Raw genomic sequence first — 26,767 nt, 5'->3', positions numbered from 1 at the left:
ATTAATGGAACCCATCATTTCTCCAATGAAATGATGTGATAACAATTGTCTTGCATCAGGCAATGTACCTTAAAGAATATTCCACTGAATGTTTTCAAGAGTACCAGTAGATCATGTTTATTTTCTTCCACTAATAATTATCCCAACGGCTTAACTCCCTTATTTCAGCAAACTAAACTGATCACCTGATGACTCCAATGATCTATGTCTGGTAATAACATATGGACGTAACCTTGTCACATTATCTGTATGGTCCTAGACAGGACCTGCAGCTGGTCCCAGAATCCTACAAGCCTAACCTCATTTGCTCATTTCTAAAATAAGGAGAAACCTCGAATTTAACAATAGTTTTTTATTTAAAGAACTATCTTTATGTTACTTACATTCTCTTAATTAATTTTGGCTATAACTTTTGAAACTAATTTGAATTCTTGTTTTTAAAGTTATTATCACAGAGTAGAAAGGAATTTTTGCGAGTATGGGTGTTCTGTTTCCTGTTCAAAGACTTCTAAATCTCTTGCTGACTCCTCCACTGTTTCAAAACTCATTGATTCAGAGTTGACTGCAACTACTGAGTTTGCAAAAGGAAGTTCTCACAATGTTGGGTAGATGTGAGTTGTGTCTGCAGTTCTAATTAGTATGTATTTTTTTAAGTTATTGCTTTGACCTGTGTGAAAAGTCCTGGCACAGAGCCTGTAACACAAGACACACTGTATTTGTGGAAACTTATCTTAGTCACTTTCCCAGCTCTAGAACAAAAATGCCTGACACCTACAGCTTCAAGGAAAAAGGTTTATTTTGGTTCATGGTTTTTAGTCCATGCTCTGCTGGCTCCAACGAAAAAGCAGGATGGCAGAGGGCCATGCACAGGAAAAGGTGCTCAACCTATGGCAGGCAGGAAGCAGAGAGAAGGGAGGAACTGGGGACATTTTAGACGTAAACCGTAATAAAACTGCATGTAACACTTTGATGCATCTTAACTTCTTACTAAAAAAAAAAAAATTGGAGACATTTTCCAGTTATCCGTAGAGTAAGTTTCCTGTAAAAATCTATGTGCTATTTTTTGAAAATACCAAATATCATCATGAAATATGGGGTCAGCAGTGAGGAATACATTAGGGACGTACTCTGACTTGGCTGCTCATGATGGCTGACTTATTTCCTGTTTATACAAAGAGAAAAGGTAGGTCATGGATGAGAGGTGGGGAGGAGGAGGAAACACAGATTCTAAAATTCAACTCTAAGAGTAAGTTATAGATACATTTCTGTTAATTTCTAGTTTTATAAAATGAATGTAGCAAATCTGACACACAATTTTTTTTAGATATTAAAAGAACTAAGGAATAAAAATCTTCTATAAATTAGAACATGCTATTATGTAAGACATCCCTGTTGCTTTACTGTGTAATTTAGAATGTCTATCCTCTTACTTCTTATGCTTTTACTTTTTTATATAGTATGCATTTATTTGTAGAAATACTCTGTTTCAGGAAAAATAATGTATTCCTTTCGGGACCATGCTTCATCACATGGCTTCTTGTTACTTGTATGAAGTGCCAAGAACCTTGAGAAGGCGGAAAAAAAATCATTCCTCTCTGTTTGCTCTGTAGCTCTCATTCTGACAGTGCTCGAGCACAGGCTTTATTGGCTAAAGAGCCACAGGGATTCAGTGAAACAAAGAATTCCACAGTCGTAGAGAATCTGCTGCTCTCAAGGGAAGTATACGATATGACCTTGGCTGATCACTGGTAAATATGCAAGCTGCCTAGCAAAATTCAGAAGTTCAAGGAAAAGCCACCAAACCCTTACTGATTTACATTTGGAAGCCGTTATTATCATAATGTGATGTGCTACAGAGTGAATACTTAAAGAGAAAGCATACAGTAATATGGAATTTTCTACTCTCATAACTGCCGTATGAACAAAATAATCGTATCAATTCCTACACAAGTAATAAAAACAAAATGCTAGTCTGTTAGTATTTGTAAAGCATTGTAAAGCATTGAGTACACTGTTTTAAATTGAAAAGATTAGCGTACAATGAGAGTAGGATTTAAATAAGAACAACCACATTATTCAAACTCCCACTATGAAACTAATATATTTCCTAATGATACATAAATTTGATAGTCTTCAGTAGTCCTTTAAGACAGTATTTCTATTTTTGACAGGAAAAACAGGAGGTTAATAAAGTAGGATTTATTAATACAAATATTTCTGAAGGTTTACACTAATAAGGCATGGCAAACAAACCCATACCATAATCCTGAAGGAATAAGAAAACATTCTTTTATAAATTTATATGTTGATTTCTACAGTAGTAAATAATTTTAAATGTATTTTTGAAAATGAGAAACTCTTAAGTTACTCCTCTCACATTCATTAAAATGCTCAGATCATTTATAAAAGCAAATATTATAGGTAGAATTTTTGTCTTTTGATGTTTTGTTATTTCTTCTACTTGTTTTTCTCTCCAAAATGCGAATATAATGAACAAAGACTATTAAGTAAGAAGGGAAATTTTTACACAAACATTTATTTAATCTTTAAAAATCACGGAAAGTCTCCACTAGATTCATTCTCAATACAAAGTCAGCATTTTAGTAAATTAACCATGGCGTTCCCACTGATATTAAATGATAAACTGAAATATTTTGATAACTTTTTGGACATCATAAAACACATCTATTCTCTAATGAGAAAAATAATCTCTGCTACACACAGCTCATAAATGGTTTTGTGAGTTGGCTAAATATTGTTTAATTCAACTCTTCATAACATTTCATCTGCTGGCTTGCACTTATAAACATAACATGAGCTACAGACACCACCACTTGTTGCTGTTTAAATTGGAAACACATTTGTTGTGGGAAAGCATGTATCATCAGAAATAAAATTTAGGAAAAGTTCATTCATCATTCTAATCCCTCAATAAGTCCAATCATTTTCAATTTTTAGGACACTGAATCATTCTATCCCTTGGTATATACAGAATTTGATAATAGGATAGATAGAATTTTGCATTCTTTTCTTCCATCCAAAATCTCTTAAGTTGTATATATTGCCATATTATCTTCGTAACCAGTTACTTAATGGACTATTTCTGGTTTCTTAGGCACGTTATGTCTCTCATTTTCTCTAATCTCCACAACCCTATTTTTCTGTACCACACTGAACATCAACATTTTTCATTTGTATGATTTTCTCTCTTCAGATAAACTTTCTGTAGTACAAACTTAAAAATATTTTTATGGCTTTTATACTTCAAAGTGCTTTGTAAATTTCACTGCCAGTAACAAAAACATGTGTACCTATGTGTACTGTGATCTTTACTAGTACCTAGATATGAGTATTTGGTATTGTAGGGAGGAATACTACTTTTGTAGAGATCAAGTCTCAATAGCATTGCTTTATATTAACTTTAATTATTAATATTGTTAAATGTTTTAAAATATGTGCTAATCTCATTTCCTATTTTGTGGATTACCTTTCAAGAAATATGTAGTTCTTATTTTAAAACTTAACATGTATTTTTAACACTTTATTTAGAAAATGATCCTCTAGCAAATGAATTTTCCCAATATAAACTGTTTTAATTGGACTTTGTCTTTTGCAATAGATGAGTTTAATAGTTTTATATTTTTAAATATGTCATTTTTTTGATATGTTGTTTCCCCTACTACTACAAAGTCCATATAATGATTCTTCAAATGTTTCACAAATATGCAACTTCTTTCAAAATTTAAAAAAGTACTTATTTAATCCATCTGGAATGCATTTTTCATATGTCATGAGATATAAAATCTCAAGTATTTCTCTTTTGAATTAGCTAGTAGTACAACCATTTATTTAAACAAATCCTCTTTCTCATTGTTCAGTAATGCTGATTTTCTTATATGTATTAAATTGTTATATGCAACACTGTGGAATTTTCTATGCTTTCTATTTAGTGCACATTCAGAAAAACTTTAAACATATTATATAGATATAATTTTACTTATTTATATGCAATATTTATAAATTAATCTGGAAAGTACTAATAACTTTATATACCTTTATATATGGAAATATAATTTACCTATTCATTAACTATTTCTTCTTTTATAACTCACAACAAATAACATTTTAAAGATACATCTAATATATACTTCGTGAGCAAAATGAAATAACAGGAAAAGTAAACACCAGAAGATATCTAAATCAATGGAATAAAACATAAGTATGTATAGATGTATACGTATATATAAGATATGATAGAAAAATACAGTGAATGTTTAAACTTAAAAATTACTATAGTAAAACACAGTAATCCCCTTCAAAATATCCCATACCTTTTGAACACCCGTGTCCCATAGATCTGGCCACTCTCTGAAGCAGGTCTGGAAGTCCATTTACAAGTCCTTAATTGTGCTATTCTGGCTGCCTGGATGTCCTGAACTGATTAGAAATTATTTCCTATCCAGGTCATTTTACTTTGAGGAAGAGGCAGAAGTTGCGTGGTGCCAGACTTTGTGAGTCAGGCAGATGAGGACACACTAGAATGTTTTTCCGAGCTTCCTGTTTATGATACTCTACAGCAACAATCACTGTCTTTGATCACCCCTCATAAAGCCATTCATGAATGAAGACTTCAGAACCACTTCAAAAAGTGGCAAGAATGATGGATCAGAGTATTTGAAGTGAGTGGGACTGTTGTGATAGGAATGTGTCTTGTACTTCAATACATTTTCAAAAATTTAATCATTCACCATGTGTTTGAGCACAACACATATATTCATGGTCAAGTGCCATGTGATCACAGGCAGGGATTTTGGCATCTGTAAGGCTCTGTTAACCACTGGAACACAGCATATATACAATAAATGTTAGCGACAGTCACAATCTTTAATGTAACATGTGCCCAATACCTGATATTTTACAAATTTCTTTTATTTATGTCATCTCATTTGTTCTGCTTGATCCTTGCAAAGCTCTGAGAGGATACTGTTGTTAAAATCAAAGTGCAAACACATGTCTTCTTGTGAATCAAAAACATAAACTCAACAAGTGTGGTGGTAGATTCTTGTAATCCCAGCACTCCAGAGATTGAGGAAAGAGGATTGCCAAAAATTTAAGACTTCCCTGGATTACACAGGAGTTCCAGGCCTGCCTGAACTGAATCATAATACCTTGTCTTAAACAAACAAACAAACAAAAACCCCCAACAACAACAAAAACCCAAGTACAATCTCATTTCATATCATGACACAGTACATGTAAAATAGTGTATGATTTTCCAACTATAATAGTTATAATTGCCCTCTCATCGTATTTTCTAATTAGTTTCAATTGCTTAAAGGAATATTATTGATTGTATTATATTTATCTTACGTTGAACAGTTACTGAGTTCTTTATTACCGTTTTGTTTGTGTATGCTAATGGTGACTGAATTTAGGGCGTTCACATTTAGCTATATCCTCCACCTTTTAAAACAATTTCAATTTTGAGAAGAGTTCTTGCAAAAATGGTAAATTGCTCAGGTTGGGCTCAAACTTGCAATCCTCCTGCTTCATCTTCCCAGAGTTTCGGGTTTACAGGCACATACCAATGTGTCCACCTCTTTATTGCCTCTTAAAAAAGGTTTGACATTTTATTTCTTTCTGGTCACCACTTTTCCAACATATGGTTGGTATTCTAGATTCAAATATTAATCAAAATCAACCACTGTGACATGTTAAAATCTTCCTGATTAGGAAGCATAAATGCAAAATGATGATTAAGCTACTACAACTTAGCATCCCTTGATTTACAGACCGCACTAGTTTAAGACTACTCCGCATCCACAACCTTTAAACCTCAGAGTAGCTCTCCTGACAGAAAAGCTAATGGGATAGCATGGCAGGAAAGGGAACCAAAGGGAAACAACTTGCTCCTGGAAGGGCTTTCAGGTGGACTCTTCCTTGGGGAAGTGAGAATAAAGGGATGAGCAAGGAAGAGGCTTCAGGCTGCACACTTGGAGAGTTTTGCTGCTTTCACGTCTCCTGATGCAGAGCTGCCTAAGTTCTTCCTCGTTATAACCTGGACCTTCCATTGCTAACTACAGCCCCTGCCCTGGACATAACTTCACTTATGAGAGGTTCCATTTAAGAAGAACACTGAGTCATTGCATCTTTCCCAGACTATTCCCTGGGCATTGGATATTTTCTTTTGGAAAAATAGTAATAATAAAGTGTCAATTTTCATTAAATCAGTTGGTTAGCATGATTTAAAAAAATCCACACCCAAAGATATCTAAATCAATGGAATCCACGCAAGAAGATTTCATTTTTAGTTCATTGTTCTATTTGACCAATTAGAACACTCTTTAAAAACTCTAAGAAGGAGTATGGGTAAAAACCAGAAATGACCACGACGACCCTGTTCTTTGCACCGCAGAGGCCTGCTGAGCCCGCCTCAGTGGGTCCCAGTACTCACGGGTGAAATGGTTAGAGGTGGATGGATTGACACTGTCTCCGCTGTCTGCGCTTTCACTGCTGGAAACGTCGTCATCGGATTCCCGCACAGAGGAGCAGGGTGAGGAGCCGTCCACTTCTTCAAACTTCCTCTTTAAAATTCCACTCATTGCGGCAGTGCTGTCACATGGACCTGGAACAGGATGGGAGCAGCAGAGCATTGAAATACTTGACCACCGAACATGTAGCCCCGGCCTCCAGTCACTTCCCTGTGGCTTTTTACACAGGAGCTGAGTCGTAGTTTTCTTTTGAAAAGACCCTAAGCAGATTTTTTTTCCCTCTTTATTTTCAAAACAACGAAATCAAATGAAATTAAATATGAATATTTGACCATTTGTTTATCAAACATTTCTATTTTTTTAGATATGGTTCATTTTTATGTAGTACCACTGTTCCTTTTGTTGATAAACTGAGGAAATGCACCTATGTTTATGAAATTCTGTAAAGATAAATCTCAGTGTCCCTCAAAGGCGTAAATGATTACACAAAATTCACCTGGATGAAATGCTCAAAACAAGTGTGCAAAAACAACACTAAAGTTTTAAAATTCAAGAAACTTAATTGGTACAGTGTAAAATCTATTCTGAATTGTAAATTGTTTTATTTCACTATCATGCTGAGGTGAAAGGTGTCCCCATACTACCTGGCTGGTGACACAGTTAACTCACTCTTCTTAAAAACTTCCTAAGGCTGTTTTCCTGGGGGCACCACTAACTGAATGGAAAGCGGTTGAAATGGCTCAGAGATCCTGTTTCTTCTAAATAATTTCTCTTGGAAGAATGGGCTTTGGCTTCTCCCTTCCTGCCCTTTCCCAATCTTCCCCATTTTACCTTGACATATGTAGGGTCCGCTAAAAGAGATACACTGTCTTTGAAAGGTAGGGATGGTTTATATGAACATGATGTTACATTGTTAAATTAGGTTAATTTAGGTGAAAGGATTACTAAGTCAATTCTATGCATTCCATCTTGTACCTCATTTATATCAGGTGATTTTGACACTTCTCTGAGTTTTTTAAGCCAAGTTTTTTTTTTTTTGGTCTTTTTCTTTTTCATCGGTACCGGGATCGAACTCATGACCACACACTTGAAAGGAAGGTGCTCATGCCAGTGAGCTAAATCCCCAGCCCCAAGCTTTTTTTTTTTTTTTTTTTGAGAGTATATCCATCAGTACTGCAGATCAAGAGGAACCAAGACCCCCTTAAAACTATTCCAAGGTTCACTCAGCCACCTTGTCTTAGCATGCTCTATAAAATCTCTAAAATCATCTCTTCTCTGTGCAGATCAGAGTAACCAGTCTGCTCAGCTGGCCTTGAGCTAGGCCAGCTTTCCACTCTTCGATTCAGTAGTTTTCAAAGTACACTACCTGGGTCTGTAGCAGCAGTACCCCAAAGAGGGCGGTGGTTCAGAAATGCAAACTCTTAGTTCTCACCCTAGATTTCCTGGTATCAGAAATTTCCAAAGCCCAGCACTCTCTATTTGATGGGAATTTGGAAGCATACTTAAGTTTGATGACCGCTTGCCTAATTTCTGGCTGTATCCAGCATCTCCTTCCTTGGATTGTACCTGCTTTGCGCTTGTCCACATACCAGCTATAGAGAGGCCCCTAATCCCACACTCAATTCTTAGTCAAAGTCTCTTGACCATCACTGGTAAAACCAAGCACCATATTAGATTTATCTTAAGTATTTATTTTTATTTTTATTTATTTATTTATTTATTTGGTCTTTTTCCTTTTTATCGGTACCAGGGATGGAACTCACAACTGCCTGCTTGCAAGGCAGGCGCTTATGCCGATGAGCTAAATCTCCAGCCCCCCAAAGTATTTATTTTTAACTGCAACTTATTCATTTATCTAAGTATGTGTGGAGTAACTGCATATTTATGCTTGATTCCTTGAGTGGATAAGGAACACACTAAGGAGTTTGGGAGTGTCACCTGCCTTTAAAGAGCAAGCATCCACTCTGCTAGAATCCATCAAATACAGCATAATCCATGCTGTTTCATCAATCCATGTCTTTTGCCTGACTGTTCCAGTAACAGTGAAGACAGCTGATAGCAAAAGGAAGATAGATCACTGTCCACTGTTGTGAGAATAAAATCTATTTGATGCTGATTTTACCCCATTCAGATTAGCATATTATTTTCTTCATCTTAAAGAGTGTAAAATATATAAAATGTTCATGCATATCTGAGCAGGGTGAAGAGGATAAAAAGAGATATTTTAAGTCTAATCTTGAAATAAAAGTAGGACAGGATATAAATTTTAAAATGGTTCACTTCAAACAAGATGCAAAGTAATTCATGAGGGAGAGGCTCCAAGACATAACGTAATACATAAAAAAAACTATGTTTAAAATTACACTTTTACAAGTATATTTTATAAGAAGATTTTGCAATGGGAACAGTTAAACACTTTGTCTTTCTTAAGCTCTGTTCTCCTTCCCTTCTGCTTCCTCAGGAAAGGCAGATTTCTCAAAAATCAAGGACACCAACTGGGCCACAGGGAACCACACTGCAACATCACAAGCAGTTGTGTTTGAGTCCCGTCTCTCTCTCTCTTACTTCCTCAACAAAGAAAGGAGGGAATGTGGGAAAGGTGATATGAGATTTCCGAAGTTGCTCTTTTCCTTTTGCTATTGCATTTGAGACTGTCAGGGCCTGAAGCAATGGAGTTGTAAAATGGATCTAATTTCTCTCTAGATCTCCAGTACGGAAAAAGTCTGAGTTAGACCCAAGATGAAGAAAGAAAGTAATTGGTTGCAGAAGTGGGAGCTGTAGCTAAGCTTGAAATTGAACACTGAAGTAATTTTAGGGGTCCATAACCTTTACATATATACACATGACACTAAGGGCTAAAGTGTTTGCACAGTAATGAAGCAAAACAGCTTTCTAGTTTCACTGCCTTCAAAAGATATCAAAAAATTATATCAAAATGTCATAAAAATTATGATGGCACATGGCCCACTGCTTACCAGACTTTTAATATACTTGTAGCAACCTTTAATATACTTAGTAGTAGAAGGCTAAAGGGGATGTTGTTTCTCCCAAATTACCTTAGGGGGTGAAAAAAGGGTCCAAGAATTTAAGTGGTTCATGCCTAGTTTTCTGGTGTCTTATGCTGGTTCTCTAAGAAACTAAGAATGGCAATATGTGCCTTGTTAAATAAGATCAGGTGAGGAGAAGGAATGTCTATACTATTGCTACCCAGGCTCTTTAAATACAACACGTTGTGTTTTTCTTTTCAAAGATAAAGCATAATTAAACTTGATAGATATAAAAGCAATAAAATAAGGATAAACATTTCAAATTGGCTTCATATGCATCCGAAAACCCAAAGAAAAATCAGGTAGGCATTAATGTTCTCTGAATATAAGCAGCTAACAGCAGTCATTTTACCCCAGCTATCACTGTCTAATTCAGAAAACATGTGCTCATCAAGGGCCCCACCATTTCTTCTGGACTAAGACAAGAAGGTCTGAACCATCCTTTTCCGTCTGCTGCTGTTCTCTTTTAGTGGTGTGTTTCCCAGGTTGCCGGCAGAATCATAAAATTTAAAATCCGTATCTGATCACATTAGCATATAGCTGAAAACTCTTAAGAGACTTTGGATTGTCTTAGGATAAAATTCAAATCCTCAAATTGGCTTATAACGTCCTTGAAGTTCCAATCAGAATCCAGAGGATGTAAGATGACTAGCCCAGCTTGCTAACCTTCTCATCCTCACTTGGAGCCACTGACCTTGTTGCTATTTCAACTTTTTTATAAACTTTCTGTTTCTCCAACTTGCCACTTTTCTCTGCTCTGTCGGCCAGCTGCTATACTTTTCCTTCAGATCTCCTCTTAAACATTTGTCCACAGTATTTACTACCTTCTAAATCCACATTATATCCTCACATATTTCTGTGTTTATTGTTTATTGATTTCATTCCCTGATAAAAGAGAGAAGAGCAGAGGATCTTTGTTTTCTGTCTTGATATGCCAAATGTATAGAATAGTGTCTTACGTATAATAGGTGCTCAATAAGTATTTGGTAAGTGAATGAATCCTTTCATTTTCATATGTTATCCTATCTGTTCTCTCTGCTAGACCAGAAGCTTCAGGAAGGAAAAGATCATGTGTTTCCCATTCATGCTCTATCTTCCCCTAATAACAAAATATCTGGCATATTAGATTGAATGAGAATCAAAATGGAAAATAAAATTGACCTTACAACATCATACAATTGTTTATTTATTTATTTTGCTGAGAACACAAGAACCAGTGCTAAACTAACATAAGCAAAGGATTTGGGAATATGTTGGAGTAGTTTATGCAACTTACAGAAAAACAGAAAACCTCGATTTAGATAACACAGGGATCAGGGCAGCTTTGGAGATTACTGACGTACAAATTCCTGGATCTTTTCTCCAGACTTTGCCATCACCAGGTCGGTAGTCTGCTAACTTCTCTTTTACAACACAGCTCAAGTTTAATGTTTTAAAGGATGAGACCTTTTCGCCTGTGTTTGGCTAAATGTCTGTCCACTGATCATTCGACTCCTCGACCAGTGGAGGAACACTGTGAGTTTGCAGTCACCCTGAGTAGTAGGTTCTATTCCAGAGTCTTACTCAGAGACGTTAATGAATTCAATTGCATCAAAGCCAGTGCTGTGTCCCTGTCCAACCTGATTTATCTTATTATTTTTGTTATAGGCAGCTGAGTTAGTTAGAAATATTATAGGCAGTAGGACAGGGCTGAGCCCTCAAAGGAGCCAGAGCACAAGTTCAGATACCTTGCAGCTTGGAAGAGACAATCAGCTCCTACCCTGGGCCAGATCTCAAGACAAAAGGCAAAGCAAATACAACCACATCCTAAGGATGGACTGTCCAAATACTTCTCTCTCCTGAGGAAGTCAGGAGTCAGCATCCCACCGCCACCCCCACAGGAAGAGTCACTGCTGTTAAGCATGCCCACTTCCTGCGTGACTCGCTCCCCCATTTGTTCCTAATTTAATCAATTTTACCTGAGCAGTTAATCTTATTGGTTGACCACAGCTCTGTCCTGCCTTATGCCCACCTTGCAAATTGCCATTTTTCCCCACCTTTGACGCATCTAACCTCATGATTTTACTCTATAAAAGTCCCTAGAAAAGACAAGAGTCTTTGGCAACCCACTTGGGATTCTGTCTGTCTCTCAGACAGAAGCTTTCTTTCTCTCAATAAATATATTCCATTCTTAACTTCCGTTGTTCCTAAAATTCGTTCTTTAATTTTAGAGAACACGAACTTGTACTGGACACACAGTAGGTCAGGAGTTTCATCCCCCTGTATCATTTTCATTTACTCATCTATTTGCCAGATTCTAAGCCTGGAATTCCCCTTTTCCTGCACTCGATTCTCCTACCTTTCCCAAATTTAATTTAGAAGCTTTTTAAAAAAGCATTACTAAGCACATTTATTAATATTACTCTTGATTAGCATATACTGTTTATTCCTTATTTGTATTAGATGTAAACATTTCTTAGAAGCTTCTCCAGACATGAAACAAAATGCTCAGAAAAAATACTGATAACAAAGGAGCCACTAAGTTTTTAAAAATAGTGATAAATGCCATTTAATTCAGTATATTTCTCTCTCCCTCCTTTTTCTCTGTCTCTCTCTCTCTTCTTTCCTCTCTCTCCTGTTGTTTTTATTTTTTTTTTATTTTGAAACAGGATTTCACTATGCAGTCCAATTTGGCTCAAAATTTGCAATCCTCCTGCCTCAGCCTGCCAACTACTGGGATTACAGGTGTGTGCCACCATGCCAGTTTTTTTTTTTTTTTTTTGTACCAGGGATTGAACTCACGACCTTGTGCTTGCAAAGCAGTTGCTTGTGCCGTTGAGCTAAATCCCTAGCCCCTCCATGGCAGTTTTTACTCTCTCTTGTTGATTTAAACATTCCATTGCTTTCACAGATAACTCATAGTTTTTACTATTTCACTTCTATTTATCTAATGTTTAATTTTTTTACATTTCCTAATGTTTTGTTATCTATTATAAGGAAACAACAACAAAAAGTATACCTTAAGAATATCCTAGGGTCGGGGATATAGCTTAGTGGCATAGCGCCTGCCTGACAAGCATGAGGTCCTGAGTTTGATTCCCAGTACCAAAAAAACAAAACAAAACAAAAAGAAAAAACAAAATGAATATCCTAAATCTCCTAATTTTGACCATCAGGTTACCTTATTTGCAAAAGTACCACAATTACCAGATACAGCAAATAACGTGTAAGATGACTAATTAAATTTGCATTGCAGATAAAAAGAAATGAATCGTATTTGAAAGATCTTTAAATTATTTTTCATTTACATAAAATTCAAAACTAGCTGAACCTTGTATGTTTGTTCTGACATTCCTCCTAAATTGCTGTCAGTGAGAAAGTAAACTGAATATGCAATCAACATCAGAAAAGCCACCTACAGAACTGAATCATGTACATGAAGACTCTATTCCTGTCCTTTACCAATCAGCTGAAACCCAATAAGACATGTCAGGTCTTTAAGGTGAATCATTAACTTAGCAAATGCTAGGAAAAAATGAGGGGGTGAGTAGTAGTTGGTAGGGTTAAAGGCAGGCCTGCCTACCCCTGAAGCAGGAAGTAATGAGCGTCAGAGGAAGTAATTCTGGCCTGGCAAGTATTTCCTTCTGAGAGCAGGGTGGGTGGTCCATTAGTGAGATGTTTCTTTCCTTGCAGAATGAATCAGTGGGTACAGTTCCGCTTGTGGTTCTTATTTCCTAGAACTGCACAGTACACCCACAGTTAGGGAGTATTCCTGAAGAACAACAGGAGACGCCAGAACACCCTGTTCACTTTCACCTGACAAACTGCATTTTCCTTTACATTTTACATTGCCGCAAAGATTAGTAACAAAGATCCTTCCACTTTTCTGGTGCAGCATGATCAAGGGCCACATTAACAATTAGCACAAGTGAGAGATGATTTGCATGATTTGTCAAAGAACAAAATAATCTATTGTGCATTCTTCCTACAAATTTTTTGATAATGCTAAAACGCTACAAAACGCTAAAAAGTTATAATTCAGTTCCCTTCGAATGTAAGCATGCTTACTTCAATCAACAACAGACTTGGCCCAGGAAGCACTAGTATCTGGATGGAGTCTCACAGAAGAAGCAGCTTTTCTTCCTTAGTTTTAGGGATATTTTTGTTGTTTCTTCTGGTTGCTGCACCAAATTCAGATGAGGAAGAGAGAGCCACTGCCATAATGTGCCTTGATATAGTATTAATTGTTCTGTGTGTTTCATATGTTTTTTTGGCTTGTTAGTCTTACTGTTAACCTGCATGTATGATAACAGCTTTATAAGGATTTGTAAAATGAATAAATGGATTTGAGTCGGGCAAAAAAAAAAAAAAGGGTGGGGACTTGGAGGTGAAGGGGGAAATTAAAAAAATGATGTGCTAAATATATGTCTACGTTCTGATTTCCCATAATGAATGTAATAGTTATGTACTGCAAACGTTGTTAATAAGAACAAAAAAAGAGGAAGTGGGAAGGGGATTAAAAATAAAAGAAACAGGATATAATGGTACATGTAACCATTCCCCAAGATGACTATAAACTGCATAAATTACAAACAGGTACTAATAAAAATTCTTAAAAATTCACTTTAAAAAAAAAAAAAGAAGAAAATACTGATGAATGACTCAATTGTATAGTAAATGGGAATACCTTAGCTGGAGAAAATACGATGATCACATCAAATCATCAGCGCCATTGGCTCCTAGCTGAAGAGAGGAGGGAGAGGACAGTGGCTTGCTCAATGGATGGTGTGTAGATTTTATTTCAATATTTAAGAAAGGGAAATTTAGTTTAAAAAGCAAACATCATGTTATGTGTTATATTTGTTTATTTATTTATTTTGGATAGCATCTTTACTTTACAAAATGTTCCTAGACATGTGGAAACATTTTTAATCAAGTCAGTATACATGAATTCCTTTTCATAACAAATTTTTTCAACCATGATGTTGAGTCATCTGTGCTACTAATCAAATATCAACGACAGTCTAAAGTTTCTGCCAAATAGAAGAATCCTTATTCTATTGCCCTCACCAAAAGAAATTATTTCTTTGACAAATTTCATAAATATGAGCAATTCTTGATTTTTTTCCAAGGATTTTGGCTGGTCATATAAACTTGTCTTTGCATAGTGCATAAATGAACTCATTATGTTATTTTCTTTCTTTTTTTATTACTGGAAATTGAACTCAGGACCTCTCACTTGCAAAGCAGGCGCTTGTGACACTGAGCTATATCCCTGGCCTTCTTTCTTAATTTTGGAAGTCTTATAGTGTCTTAAAGAGTTGGGAATCCATCAGGTAAAGAGTACTATTTCAACACTGAGTGTTATCTGGCATCATATTTCTCTGACATCATTCATAGCTAAGACACATTCCCGGTGTCATTTAGATGACCCCCTCTTTGCTAGTGTTACCAGTCCTTTGAGCCATGGTATGTTGGTTTGTAGTACTTTCTCTAAGAGTACTAAGATGGGGACTAAGCTCTCATTTAAATTCAGCAGAGCAGTTGTATGTACTTGTGTTTGTTTTATTTATTCTATTGTTTATTCCCAGAATTTAATTTAATTTGTTATTTATGTCACTTATATGTTCATGTTTCTTCTACTCTATAAAGCTAGTAAACCAGGAAGAATTCAGGAGATCATCATATAAAGAGATAGGGAAGATAAAGAAGATTTAAATTTCTTGAGATCTACTATATGCCAGTTAGTTCACAACATACACTTTATTGAAATTTGAATATTGAGAATGCTATTTTCATTTTACAGTTAATAAATTAAATTTTAGATTAATACTTCATTAAAGATTCTCGGCCATCCTGGATTAGAACTCAGTGCGTCTATACTATACTCCTGCCATTGGGATCTTTTCCAATAAACCAAAAATGTTAACTATAATGCAAGGTATTTTTACTTAGAAAATGCACATGTACATGGGGTATACTCATACAAAAACAATGTTCAATGGAATTATTTAGTGGAATTAAAATCGTCATTCTATAGCACTCAAACTGTTGAGTGAGCAAAAAAAAAAGAAAAAAAAAAAGAAAAAAAAAAGAAAGAGAAAGAAAAAGAAAAAATTCTCCAATATTTATTTCATTTGTATGTTCTCAGAAAGCTTACGTGTTTCCCTAAAGAAGTTAAAGAAAGATATCTTTTTCCATCATGCTAGGACCATTTCTGCCTAGATCCATTTGGCAAGAAACTAGCATATCTGCCGCCAAGAGGAGAGGGATTTGGCACTGATTTTACAAGGTAATATCCCGGAAGGTGTTTCCACGGGACACCAGCAGTGTGAAAAATGCTGCTGGTGCATTGCCAGTGTGAGAAGAGCAAGTAGGCCAAATGTACCTCTCTTGTCCAGGTGTCTGCTGAAGCCAAGCACCCAGGGAGCACTGCTACCTAATAAATATTACTGCTGGAGAAATAAAGGTTGTGGGGTTCCCCGATTATGTATGCATTCCTTATGCCAGAGTTTCCAGTAACTTTAAGTTAAAGACTTGAACTATTGCTTGTAATATTTTTTGCAGTTTGATGATTTGTAGTTTGATAATTTGATGAAAGACATGAACATTTTCCCCAAGAAAAAAATGCACATAAGCACAAACACATACCATCTATTATAGACTCTCGGGTCAAGACCCGCTCCAGTGGTCAGCATTTCTGGCCTTGGTGGGTATCCAGAATGTAAAGAAATGGTTAACTGTGAACATCTTAGCTCAGAATATCAAAGAGGTTTGAGACTTGTTGCCTTCACCCCTCTTAGCAGGGTCACCCCATGTCTAGGGCAGTGCTCCCTGCAGCTTTCTTGGTTTCCTGGGGTGTGTGTGCCCAATTGCCTGCTGCACCTCCTGGGGGCATTCCCTACCAATGCCAACACTCTTTTGGCGAAGCCACTGCATACTCTTAAACAACTGCCCAAACTGGTCTTACCTAAACGTTGGGGCTTGATAACATGAATGGTTCTAGGTTGAGGTACAATTTCCCAGAAAAGATACTTGTTTTTCTTAAAAGAAGTTTACATTGTCTCATTCTATTTATAGCACTTTTAATTATCATTTAGGAAGCACCTGCTGTGAGCCAGATACTTTGTACCTATGCTGTGTAACTTCTCAAATCCTAAAAGGCAGTTGCAATAAAGGAAACTGCCTTTTTAGAAGTTTAGGTCACTTGCTCAAGGTTTCAGGGCAAACTCTGTTCCATAACAATTCCTGGGAAGCAGCAACCTGGGCACGGTGATCCCTCTATATGCACAACACCTGCCCATGCATCCGTCAATATTTACTGCCCAATATTATAACTGCTAGTTTACTGGAGGTTTGCTCACATCAGTTTGGCTGTTAATTTCTTGGTAGACTGAACATGTGTTTCAGTGCTTGCTTAGTAAATGCACGGCCACATCTGGGTCAGTTTTTAACAAGTGACATAATTTTAAGTAGCTCAGAGGAGAGTAACTCCTCTGAGTCTCAGTTTCCACATCTATGAAAATAAGGCAGAGGTCATGACTAGAAAAACAGATGCTTACAGAAATTAGGCTCCACTATCTGAACCTGAATGACAAAGCCATGGACCTCTATCGATGGGCTGTTCTCTAATTACTCATAATCTCTCCCTTTTCTGTGTGCAAACTCTAATGGCTGGTCACTTCCCAGGGCCTGAGGATGGGGCGAGATGGCAGAGAGCGGATGGGAAGGGCAAGTCAAAGGGACCAAGGGAAATATGTTCATGTACCAGTCCCTCTGCTGAATGTGTTTATTACATATTGCAAACACATTAATAGTATCTCTTTAATGATTAGGTAATTATCTGTGTCTTAAAGATGTAACAGAAGTTAAAACAATCAAGGTCTTATATCCCTCTGAGGGATACAGTCCCTTCATTTTTTTTTAAGTTTGTATATATTTATTGCTCTATTAAAATTTTCAGTTACTATGTTTATTGTGCTATTAAAAACAAGTAAACTGACTTGTGTCTGCTGGTAAAGGGATAGATGGCTATTCCGCTTTCTAATGGTGAAGGGATTCTTTGTGACTCTGGCAGCAGATTCCCAAGCAGCTCTCCACGTTCTGTTCGGTGTTCATGTCAGAAAGCCAGAACCTGATTTTGGTGCCTTTGGGCCCCAAACATTCACCATTTTATTTTGCAAAGTGGTATAAATGAATCCATGCTGGTCTGGGGGGGGGTCAAAGAAAAATTGTTCTAATTTAACTTGTAGGAAGTTCTTTTAGTTACTCAGGACAGAGAAAACCAATCAAGAACGTGGTAAGCCTTTAAAACTGCTGAAAATTGATCAAGTCCCTGTTTTAAGGTTATGTTTTTCTACTCTAACAAAAAAATACCAGTGAGATTAATGAAAAATTTATTTTATTTGCTTGCTGTTAAGACTAAAGAGCAGTACTTAGCCTAATTCCTCAAACAACCGGCAAGACTTATCCCATTAATGAAAAAAAGACCACACAGATGAGGCAGAATTTGGACTTACTACTATTGTAGCACTGGAATATAGCATCATTTTCCCTTCTTACCACTTAAAAAGTTTCTCTTCAGTCTTTTGAAAGTTTCTGATTGAATAACAAAATAGACTAGTATAAATAAAAGAGTACTTAGGGAGATACGATACTCTTTCCCTTTAGAGGAATCATCAGAATAGTGTGAAGAAAAAGGGACTTTGTAAATGTATTTCCCTCCTAAAGTATTCTAAAGTGGTCTCAGAAGAAAATAAGACCAACTTCCGAAACATTTTCATCTAAGCACTGGAATCCTTCCAAAGATAGTACACAGACAACAATGGAGATTTTAAAAATTAGAACAACTTGAAAAAACTACTTTAGACATTCTTTAACAGGAATTATCACCACAGCAGAGATATAGATTTTCAGTATCTAAGGCAAAGAACAATAGTTATTCAACCTGCAGCTAACACTGACTGAAGCAGAAATTAGTAAAAAGTACTATGCAGTGTAAGATTAAAAATACCAGGATTTTCATGTCTCAGTGAATGTCTTCCTAGCACAAATTGAAACTTGTTCACAATAGAAATAACAAAGTCAGACAATCTTTTAAAAGTTGTAAATCAATGTTTAGAGAAGTCTCACCTTTCAAACAATTTCTGAAAAAGTGAGTCATGATTTTCATCCAGTTTATTAGTAAGTTTTAACTTACTAATGTATGATGATCAAAAAAGTACTGAGTTAGACTATTAAAATAATTTGTAAGTGAAATTGTAGATATATTTTCTAAATTTCTTTTGAAAAAAGTGTGACTAAATCAACTGATATAATACAGCTGAGTATTTTATTTTGATTCACTAGAAGTTTAAAATATCAATAAATAAATGACATAAAAATAATTTCATGATCAAATTAGCACTTTTACGTCTTTAGGTAGAACTTAATATACCTTAGGTTTCCTCTGGAATAAAACAGCTTATAGTCTATGTACAAGACAGAAACTCTGGATGGAGCAGAGATGAAAAACTTCTGTTTTAATTGTACAAAGGCAACATAGAAAAATAGTAACATTAAGATTGAAATCTGAGAAACGATAAAGGACCTAGAATATGAGACATCAGAAATGTACATATTGCAACATTTTATGTGAAGTTATTTTGAAGATTGTGTTTGTAGTTAGATTCAAGGTATCTTTGAAGCCTGATGTCATTTGAACTTGAAAGCCATATTGACCTTGTTCTCTGTCTCATTTGAATTCTAAGCATTAGCTCTCAGATCTACCTGACATAACCTACAATAAAGTCCTGGTACCACTCTAAATTTGGAAAACTCATCTCTTCAGACACTCGAATCCAACAGGATTCTCTATAACTGTGGATTTAAGCTGAACTTGTTTATCAGCACCAGGGAATCAACTTCTACAGGCTGAAAAATATTAATATTAGCAGTCACTTATAAATGCTCTTATTATACACCAGGCATGCATCATACCATTCCATTGTCATAAAACCCTTTGATATAAAAACTACTATTACTGCTTTTGAGGTGAAGGAGATAATGCTTACAGATTTAAAGTACTCTGCCTCAGACCACATGGCTTGTAAATCAAAGAACACATCTTGGAACTGACACCAGGGGAGGGACTTGAACTTGAGCTCTCGACCAGTCCCCTCTCCACAGCTCAGCCTGTTTATATTCCAGGAGAGAGCCTTAAATTAGACATGCAGTTAACTAACTATATAATAAAAGTATGTACTATCAAGAGAAAAATCTACAGTATTATGGAAGTGTTGTGTTTTTAGTTTTTCATGAGTTGTTCTGTATTTACAAGGTCCTACTGTTTTAAATAAAATTACTCACCCTCTTAAAGCGTGAGTTCTTAAGTCATTTAAAAAAAAAACCTGGTATTCAAAAGGGGATCAGAATATGAAGCTATTCCTCAAATATGTTGAACTATTTCTTAATCTTTAGAGCATCTTTTAACACTACGTGTGTGGGACCAACACTCCTTCAGTTCGCCAAAGTTCTTCAGAGTATATGGGAATACTGTATATACTAAAATGGTATTAGCTGTTTAGATGGCATACCACATACATGGCATTATTTTCTGTGAATTTTCAAAGAAAGGAAGATTAATGGCTCATTGTCTTATGTTCCTTGTTGGTAACTGGTGATAATATAAAGCATAAACATGTGCATGAACAACTATATGCTTTTCTGCAAGAACATGTGAATTCATAAGGTTATAAGCAGATAAAGAACTGCTCAAGCAACAGCTCTTCCCCACTAGCACAGTGGAGAAGGGCCTCAGGCATGAGATGGGCTACATACAATCCCTAAAATTAGCAAAAGTTATATATCTGGTACCACTGATTAGTCCAATGACAGAAGAAGATTGCTATGTTGTTTATACTAGTTAAGAGATTCGTTTCTCCAGTAGGTATCAAGGAATTGCAAATTATCCTTGATAGCTTCATAATAGATTATTACTTATAAACAAGAATACCTTTTCATATATTTTGAATTCAAATAATATTCAATGTCTTGACTATAAGAAAAACTAAAAATAAAATTTCCTTCTGTTCTGTTCCCATGCTCACTATACTACGTATGTGTATATGCCAGGAGTTTAGTGTACAAGAAAAGTGTAGCAGCATGTTTATTTCTCTCCCTTTGCCTAGCAAACTCTAAGTTATTCATAATTAAATGTAAAACAAAGATCACAAAATTGATGTCTAAATTGCTGTCAAACAACGAGCAAGTTCTATGTTAACAATAATGAATAATAACATGAGAAAAGAGACAGTAAACTTCTAAGAAGCATATAAAATTACATATGAAGGTATATTATACTAAAAAGCTTTTTAGTGTCAAGGAATAGTTGGGGTGCCCTTTTGTACTTTGTAATAGGCGGATAAAATAATAGAGATAATGATTCTGATGTCATCAAAAATCCTAAGTTGATTTCTACTTTTTTCGATAAAACAGAATGATGTCTGCTATATTTTGTACCCATGAAAGCTATTAGCATTTAGAGTCATAACCTTCAGCTATGTGGAAAATTAGCTTGTGTAACCCAGAATCTTCCAAATGTACTAGATAAAATATCATTACAGCATTTCTATAGGTCTGAATAGGTCTAACAGGATCTTTACAGGAATTCTATAGTTTTATTATGTTTTTATTTTTTGACAAAACTGATACAATTTTCTTTAAATTCTAGAATAGGAAATCAAAACAATGTGGATTCATAAGGTTCACAATAGAATCCACATTATTGGCAACTGTTTACTTTGAGTGTTTCTTAAGAAATGCTATGTTGAAATAACATGATAGTTTTGAATAACGAAAAATTACTTTGAGTATTTTCTTTTTTTGTCTTAGAAATCATTTGGTTCTTTATTTCATAGGCCTCAGAAGTTCGGAAGGACAAATAAAGCCATAACAAAACTTAAAACCTACACATGAGATTTTTGAGATGACAACAGTTATTTGTAGATTTGAGACTGTGTTCCAGGCTGCTAGACTGAGAACAACATGTTTGCCCTAAAATCTTTTCCAAGCTTACAATATGGTCTCTAGTTTCAAATGATGACAAAGACAGACTGATAATCAGAAAGCAGAAAATTCAGTTTTGAAAATTTCTTAAAGATTCCTTTGAAGTCTGATATAACAGTATTTCTTTAAGTACACTAATTGCATATCCCTGAGGATTTCTTTTTAGATTACTCTATTTACTCTTTTACTTTTCAATTTGATTTGAATTGTATTTACATAAATACATTTTTATATATTTTTAGACACTCAGACCATGAGCTTTCTATGTACAAGCTGGTGAGATTTGTATGGAAGTAGCATGGCTCAATCTAATGCAAAAAGACTTCAAAGTTTTGAGTGAATTTGCATAGTGACATAAATTATCTAGGATATTCAAAGCAATAAATTAGCTGCAGGACATATATAGCTCTCTTGTGGCTCAGAGAAGCACAACAATTCTCTTTATTTCACATTTATCTATTATCATGTTTCCTCCAAGAATCTTCATGAGCTTTCCTTTTTTCCCTTGCTCTGTGTTTTTACTTCTATATTCAGAATGTGCTTACTGGTAGCAGTTGCATTTGCAAAGTTAAAAGTATCTGACTGCCCGAATGAATATTAACCTTGGTTCTTTCCTCCCTCCGCCTCGAGTACACACCGAGGTTAGTAGACACAAACTACAGGCACTACCTGAGCTAAAGGTACAATAATTTTCAATTAAAAATTGTTAGATTTAATGTGATTAAACAATATGAATCACTTTATGTGACTGCTTGAACATATATAATATGTGCAATATTTTATATATACTATATATATATATATCAGAAATCTATGAATATTGTTTGGAGCAGAGGTCAGTATATTCTGATCAAGTGAGAAAGGAAACAACTTAAATAGGATGAAATCACTGAAAGTTTTAAAAAAATGTGTTTAAGAAAAATGGCAGTCTTTGTATTTTTTAAAACATACAAAACATAAATTCCTTTAGCCTAAATTAATCTTAGGATTCTGGGCAAATGTCATAATGTCCCCACACAGTGATAAAGGGCAAGAATCTGGCAAAGAATAACCACTACAAAGTGAGTTTTATAAATATTTTAAATAATTGTCCTTCACTGTTTTAAATGGCTATCTTCTTGTTTTGGTTCCCCCTCAACTCCCCTTCCTCCCTTTAAATAAAAGATACTGTTGCCAAACTAGCTCATCATAATCAAAATAAAATTAACACCTCTTTTCCAGTGCAGAGAAAACAATTAAGTTTATCTAAGTATATACCAGTTGTTTGCATGTAAGCATTATAAAATTTGTTTTTAAATATCTTATGCAGATAGAAAAGCAAAAAAGCAGTAATTTCATAAATAAATGCTATTTGCCTCTTCATCTTTTCCAATAGATTTGATTCATTTACAACCTGTAATATAGACAGACTTATGGTTAATGCAAATAAAAATAACATTTTTTCCTACTTGGCATTGCAACTTCTGAGTTGATACATTTAAATTTCTTAATGATGTGGATAAAAATTTGAGCTACTTTAAATTTATTTTAAAATGTTTTGAAAATTGAAAAGGGATATGAACAATAAAAGTGAGTACACATTTGTTTGGTGCAGGGCAGACTTTACTATGATGTAATTTCACATTTTACAAAAGTGTGATATTTTGTGGATGGAAAAAAAATAGACTTTTGTCCTGCCTGTGACATTTATAAGGATCACTTTACAATCCAGACGCACTGAAAGGAAGAGTCATAGGAAGTTGAACATGTTGGTTGAATTTTAAAAAAGCATTGTCTGAAAAGTCCCAAAGAAAATAACAATTAGCAAAATCAAAGGAGACTTTAAGGGATCTAACCTAGAAATGAGAAATTATTTTTTTGATAAAACATACAGCAATAAACTATACAATAAAAAACTCTCAAAACAAACCAAAAAAAGGATCTCTTCCAATGAAATAAAACTTACTAAACCTATCCTCACGGTATTATATGGGATTTGAACAAAAGAACTCCATTATTTAATTCCACATACCTCATTAAGACTAGGTTAGGAACTTAGATTTCAAATATATTTCCTAAAAAATCTGAGAATCCACTAGAAGACGTAAGTCAACGTTTTATCTCCACATTTCAACTCAGACAGCTGTCTACAACCCAAAACTTACTCATAAAATGAAATTGTTTGTAAGCCCAAACCTAAATTTTTCTCACATGAAATTATTCCATCGGAACAAAAACAAAAGTTTCAAATAGAGAAAACGTTGAAGAAAACAAAAAAGAATTAACAGTTAAGGAAAGACTGAAAACCAGGAATACCCTGCCAATTGCCACAATGAATTTAAAGAGCCAATCCCCATCAATGCCTTTGATGAAAATAAAACCAGGCGCATCCCGAAATGTCACCGTACCTGCACGCACTTTAAGTGATTACGGCACACACGCTGCAAAATCCTCGCTTTCAGAAATACAGCAGACTTCATTTAACTGCTGCAAAACACTGCTGCAGAGAAGCCCAGGATACATTTTTTTTCTGGCAACTGAGCCAGCTTTCCACCAGCTCTGTGACCTTTGAACTCCCTTCTGCCCCCCTCCTCTGCTTCTGCAGTCAAAGCCTGGGAGCTGGTCTCATTTGCATAAGGCTCAGGCAGGGCTCCAGCAGCTGAAACGGAATGCTGGGTAAGGAATTGTGGAGCCGCAGTACAGGCTGCCAGGGCACCTGAATCCCGGAGAACAGGGATGCGCGGGGGGCAGTGGGCACGGGCTTGCTGGCTGACATTCCTCAGCTCTATTAATGGATACATAATTTCCACGTTTGTTTCCCAGTCCTGTTCGCCCCGTTTACCCCATCCCCACCAAAAGAAGCTGTCTGCAGCGACTCTGGTAACCAAGGAAACCCAAATAGTCAAATACTTCATTTAAATACGTGCGGAAGGCCAATTTAAAATTTTCATTAACTTCTCTTGTTTTGGAGACACAGCTTTTAAAAACCATTAAATATGCATAATACATACAATCAGTCACATGGCTACTTCTTTTGTTGTGGTGGTTTAAACAGCGTCTTGCAGTCATAAATTTATATTAGGCACTATACAAAAACACGAAGTCACTATAGTAATTCTGCAAAATGTTAAATGTGCCCAAGTGCCTTAGAGACGATCATCCTCCATGGTGTCCAAAAATTAATGGCAAAGAATTCAGATCCCAAGATGCTTTTAAAATAATACAGCAGTAAAAATGTAAAGCAAAGTTAACCTATACAGTTAAAAATGCACATAGCAGTAATTTTTGTCTGTCTTTGGCAAAGATATTTAGCGCTGTGCTGTTACTTCCTAGTTATTTCTTCCCTTGGCTTCCTACACGTAGCAATCTATTTCATACAGAAACTTCTATACTGCTCATAAACCGAAGTGGTTATTTTCTAAATAGAAAAAGGTCGTGTGTGTATGTGCTTTTATAAATATACGTTAACACATATATTCCCCCCTTTTAAATGTTGAACCAGTAAAAATATGCATTATTACATAATTAGCCCATTCTGGTTTTTAAAATTAAGCTAATTTGTTTTACTCATATGTGAATTAATAATTTCTATGAAAGAAATGGTTTTATGTAATAATCATGTCCATTTGTCAAAAGAAACATAACATGAAAAATAAAAGCACATACAAATTAATATAAATATTAATGTATTATAATTGCTTTAAATAGTTATTTCAATTTTTTCTTAATTGATTTAAATATTTTAAACCTGTTTTTGAGCATACTAAAAAATCAATAAATTTTGAATGATTAACCTAATTTATAAGATACAAACTATTGCAATACAGAATTTTTTAATGCTGGAAAACATACATTTGAACCTTTTCACTTGAGCTATTTATTAGTAGTATTCTGTTTTGTATTATATCTGCATACACAGATGAGAAATGCTTGAATGAATTTTTTCTTACTCATACATTTTTAATAGAATAAATAACTTTTCAGCTTAATATAATGAAATCAAAATTTCTCTGCTTTATCTGACTACATCAAAAATCTGATCATGTTGGGTCAATTCAAGTGCATCTGTCATATTACACACTACAGATATCTTGTAAAGTTTTTGTTTAAGGCAAAACACACATCAGCCCATGCTAATTTAAATTCAATTAAACACAAGGAACTGTTGGAGGAATTTATAAAATCACCGACCTGTTCAAATAGCTGTAGTCTTAATCCTTGTACTCTTTATTCATTAGGATCCAAAATAAATTGATTATCATTTTATAATATGTGTCAGCATCGTGGAAGGCACCATTCTTCCTGGTTCAGTGGAATCTTCTTAAATTTCCCAGCCCTGTGTTTTATTGCTGGTACCATATGCTTTATTGTTCAGCGACAAGAGCTTCACTCTGCACAAAGACTCATTACCTACTGCTTGCTGCACGGCATCAGCCTCACTGAGGCTGCCTATATGTGATCACATGGAGTTTTGTCTGAGAAAGCCAGGCGTGCCACTGACTTCACTGAGTTTCTGGATATTTTTATCAGCTGAGGTCTACTAGGAGGAAGAAATAACATTAGGGAGCTGCTCTAAGTCATTAATGTAACACAACTTATGGAAATCCCAGTACAGGATTTTTTATGATTACAGAAAATGTTTGAGCAAGCATTCAAAAAAGTTAACTGATTTTTATGTTAGGAGGCTGGAAAACAATTTAAGGAATGGGAACTTGCAAAAAGCTATTTCTTACCTTACGCTTTCTTAAAGTACTGCTGTACAAATGTTATTAAAAGCCTTGCTTTAATACATGACACTATGTTTTAACCTTTTGAGTGCTGGCATTTTTTCTTTCTTTTTTGTTTTTTCTTAAAAGAATGCGTGCTGTTTCTCTCAAATCTCCCCTATTAAAATCTCAATCACTGAAAGATACTATATATGAATAAAAGGAGATATACTAATTCCTTCTGATAAGGTAAATGAAAATGACTGTCTTGTATTGATGTATATAAATGAAGTGATTGATTAATTTTTTTCTCAAAAGATGACACATTCCTAGAACAGCTGTCTTAAAAGAACAATGAAGATTTCAAGCTTAAGATATAAAGGACATATGGTTCATATTAATTCTTAAAACTGCAGTAATTTATTTTACACAGCTTACCACAATAAAGCATATGGTTTACCTTATCTGATTGCAGTGCTAACAAGTAGTTGCAGAGGGGACTACTCAACATTTACAGAAA

The 26,767-nt window shown here is 35.1% G+C and overlaps 1 protein-coding gene across 3 annotated transcripts in view; it reads right to left on the bottom strand.

Moving 5' to 3' along the window:
- Csrnp3 (cysteine and serine rich nuclear protein 3) overlaps positions 1-26,767 on the bottom strand; it is a 187,684-nt gene that overhangs the window by 73,088 nt on the left and 87,829 nt on the right. Inside the window, exons 1-2 of one of the 3 annotated variants that reach the window (XM_005007669.4) lie at positions 25,733-26,112; positions 6,455-6,625 (exon numbers count right to left, since the gene is read on the bottom strand). In XM_005007669.4, coding sequence (XP_005007726.1) covers positions 6,455-6,602 — 148 coding nt within the window. In that variant the 5' untranslated portion in view covers positions 6,603-6,625; positions 25,733-26,112. Of the gene's footprint in view, positions 1-6,454; positions 6,626-23,949; positions 24,094-25,732; positions 26,113-26,767 lie in introns of those variants that run through there. The other 2 variants (XM_013142628.3, XM_003478555.4) reach the window with 2 other exon arrangements.

This window comes from Cavia porcellus, unplaced genomic scaffold (genome assembly GCF_034190915.1).
Source record: "Cavia porcellus strain 051 isolate PalLab524CR breed Dunkin Hartley unplaced genomic scaffold, mCavPor4.1 scaffold_12, whole genome shotgun sequence".
NCBI classification, from domain to species: domain Eukaryota; kingdom Metazoa; phylum Chordata; class Mammalia; order Rodentia; family Caviidae; genus Cavia; species Cavia porcellus.
Note: the sequence above shows the minus strand (reverse complement) of the source record. Positions and strands in the feature narration are given on the sequence as shown.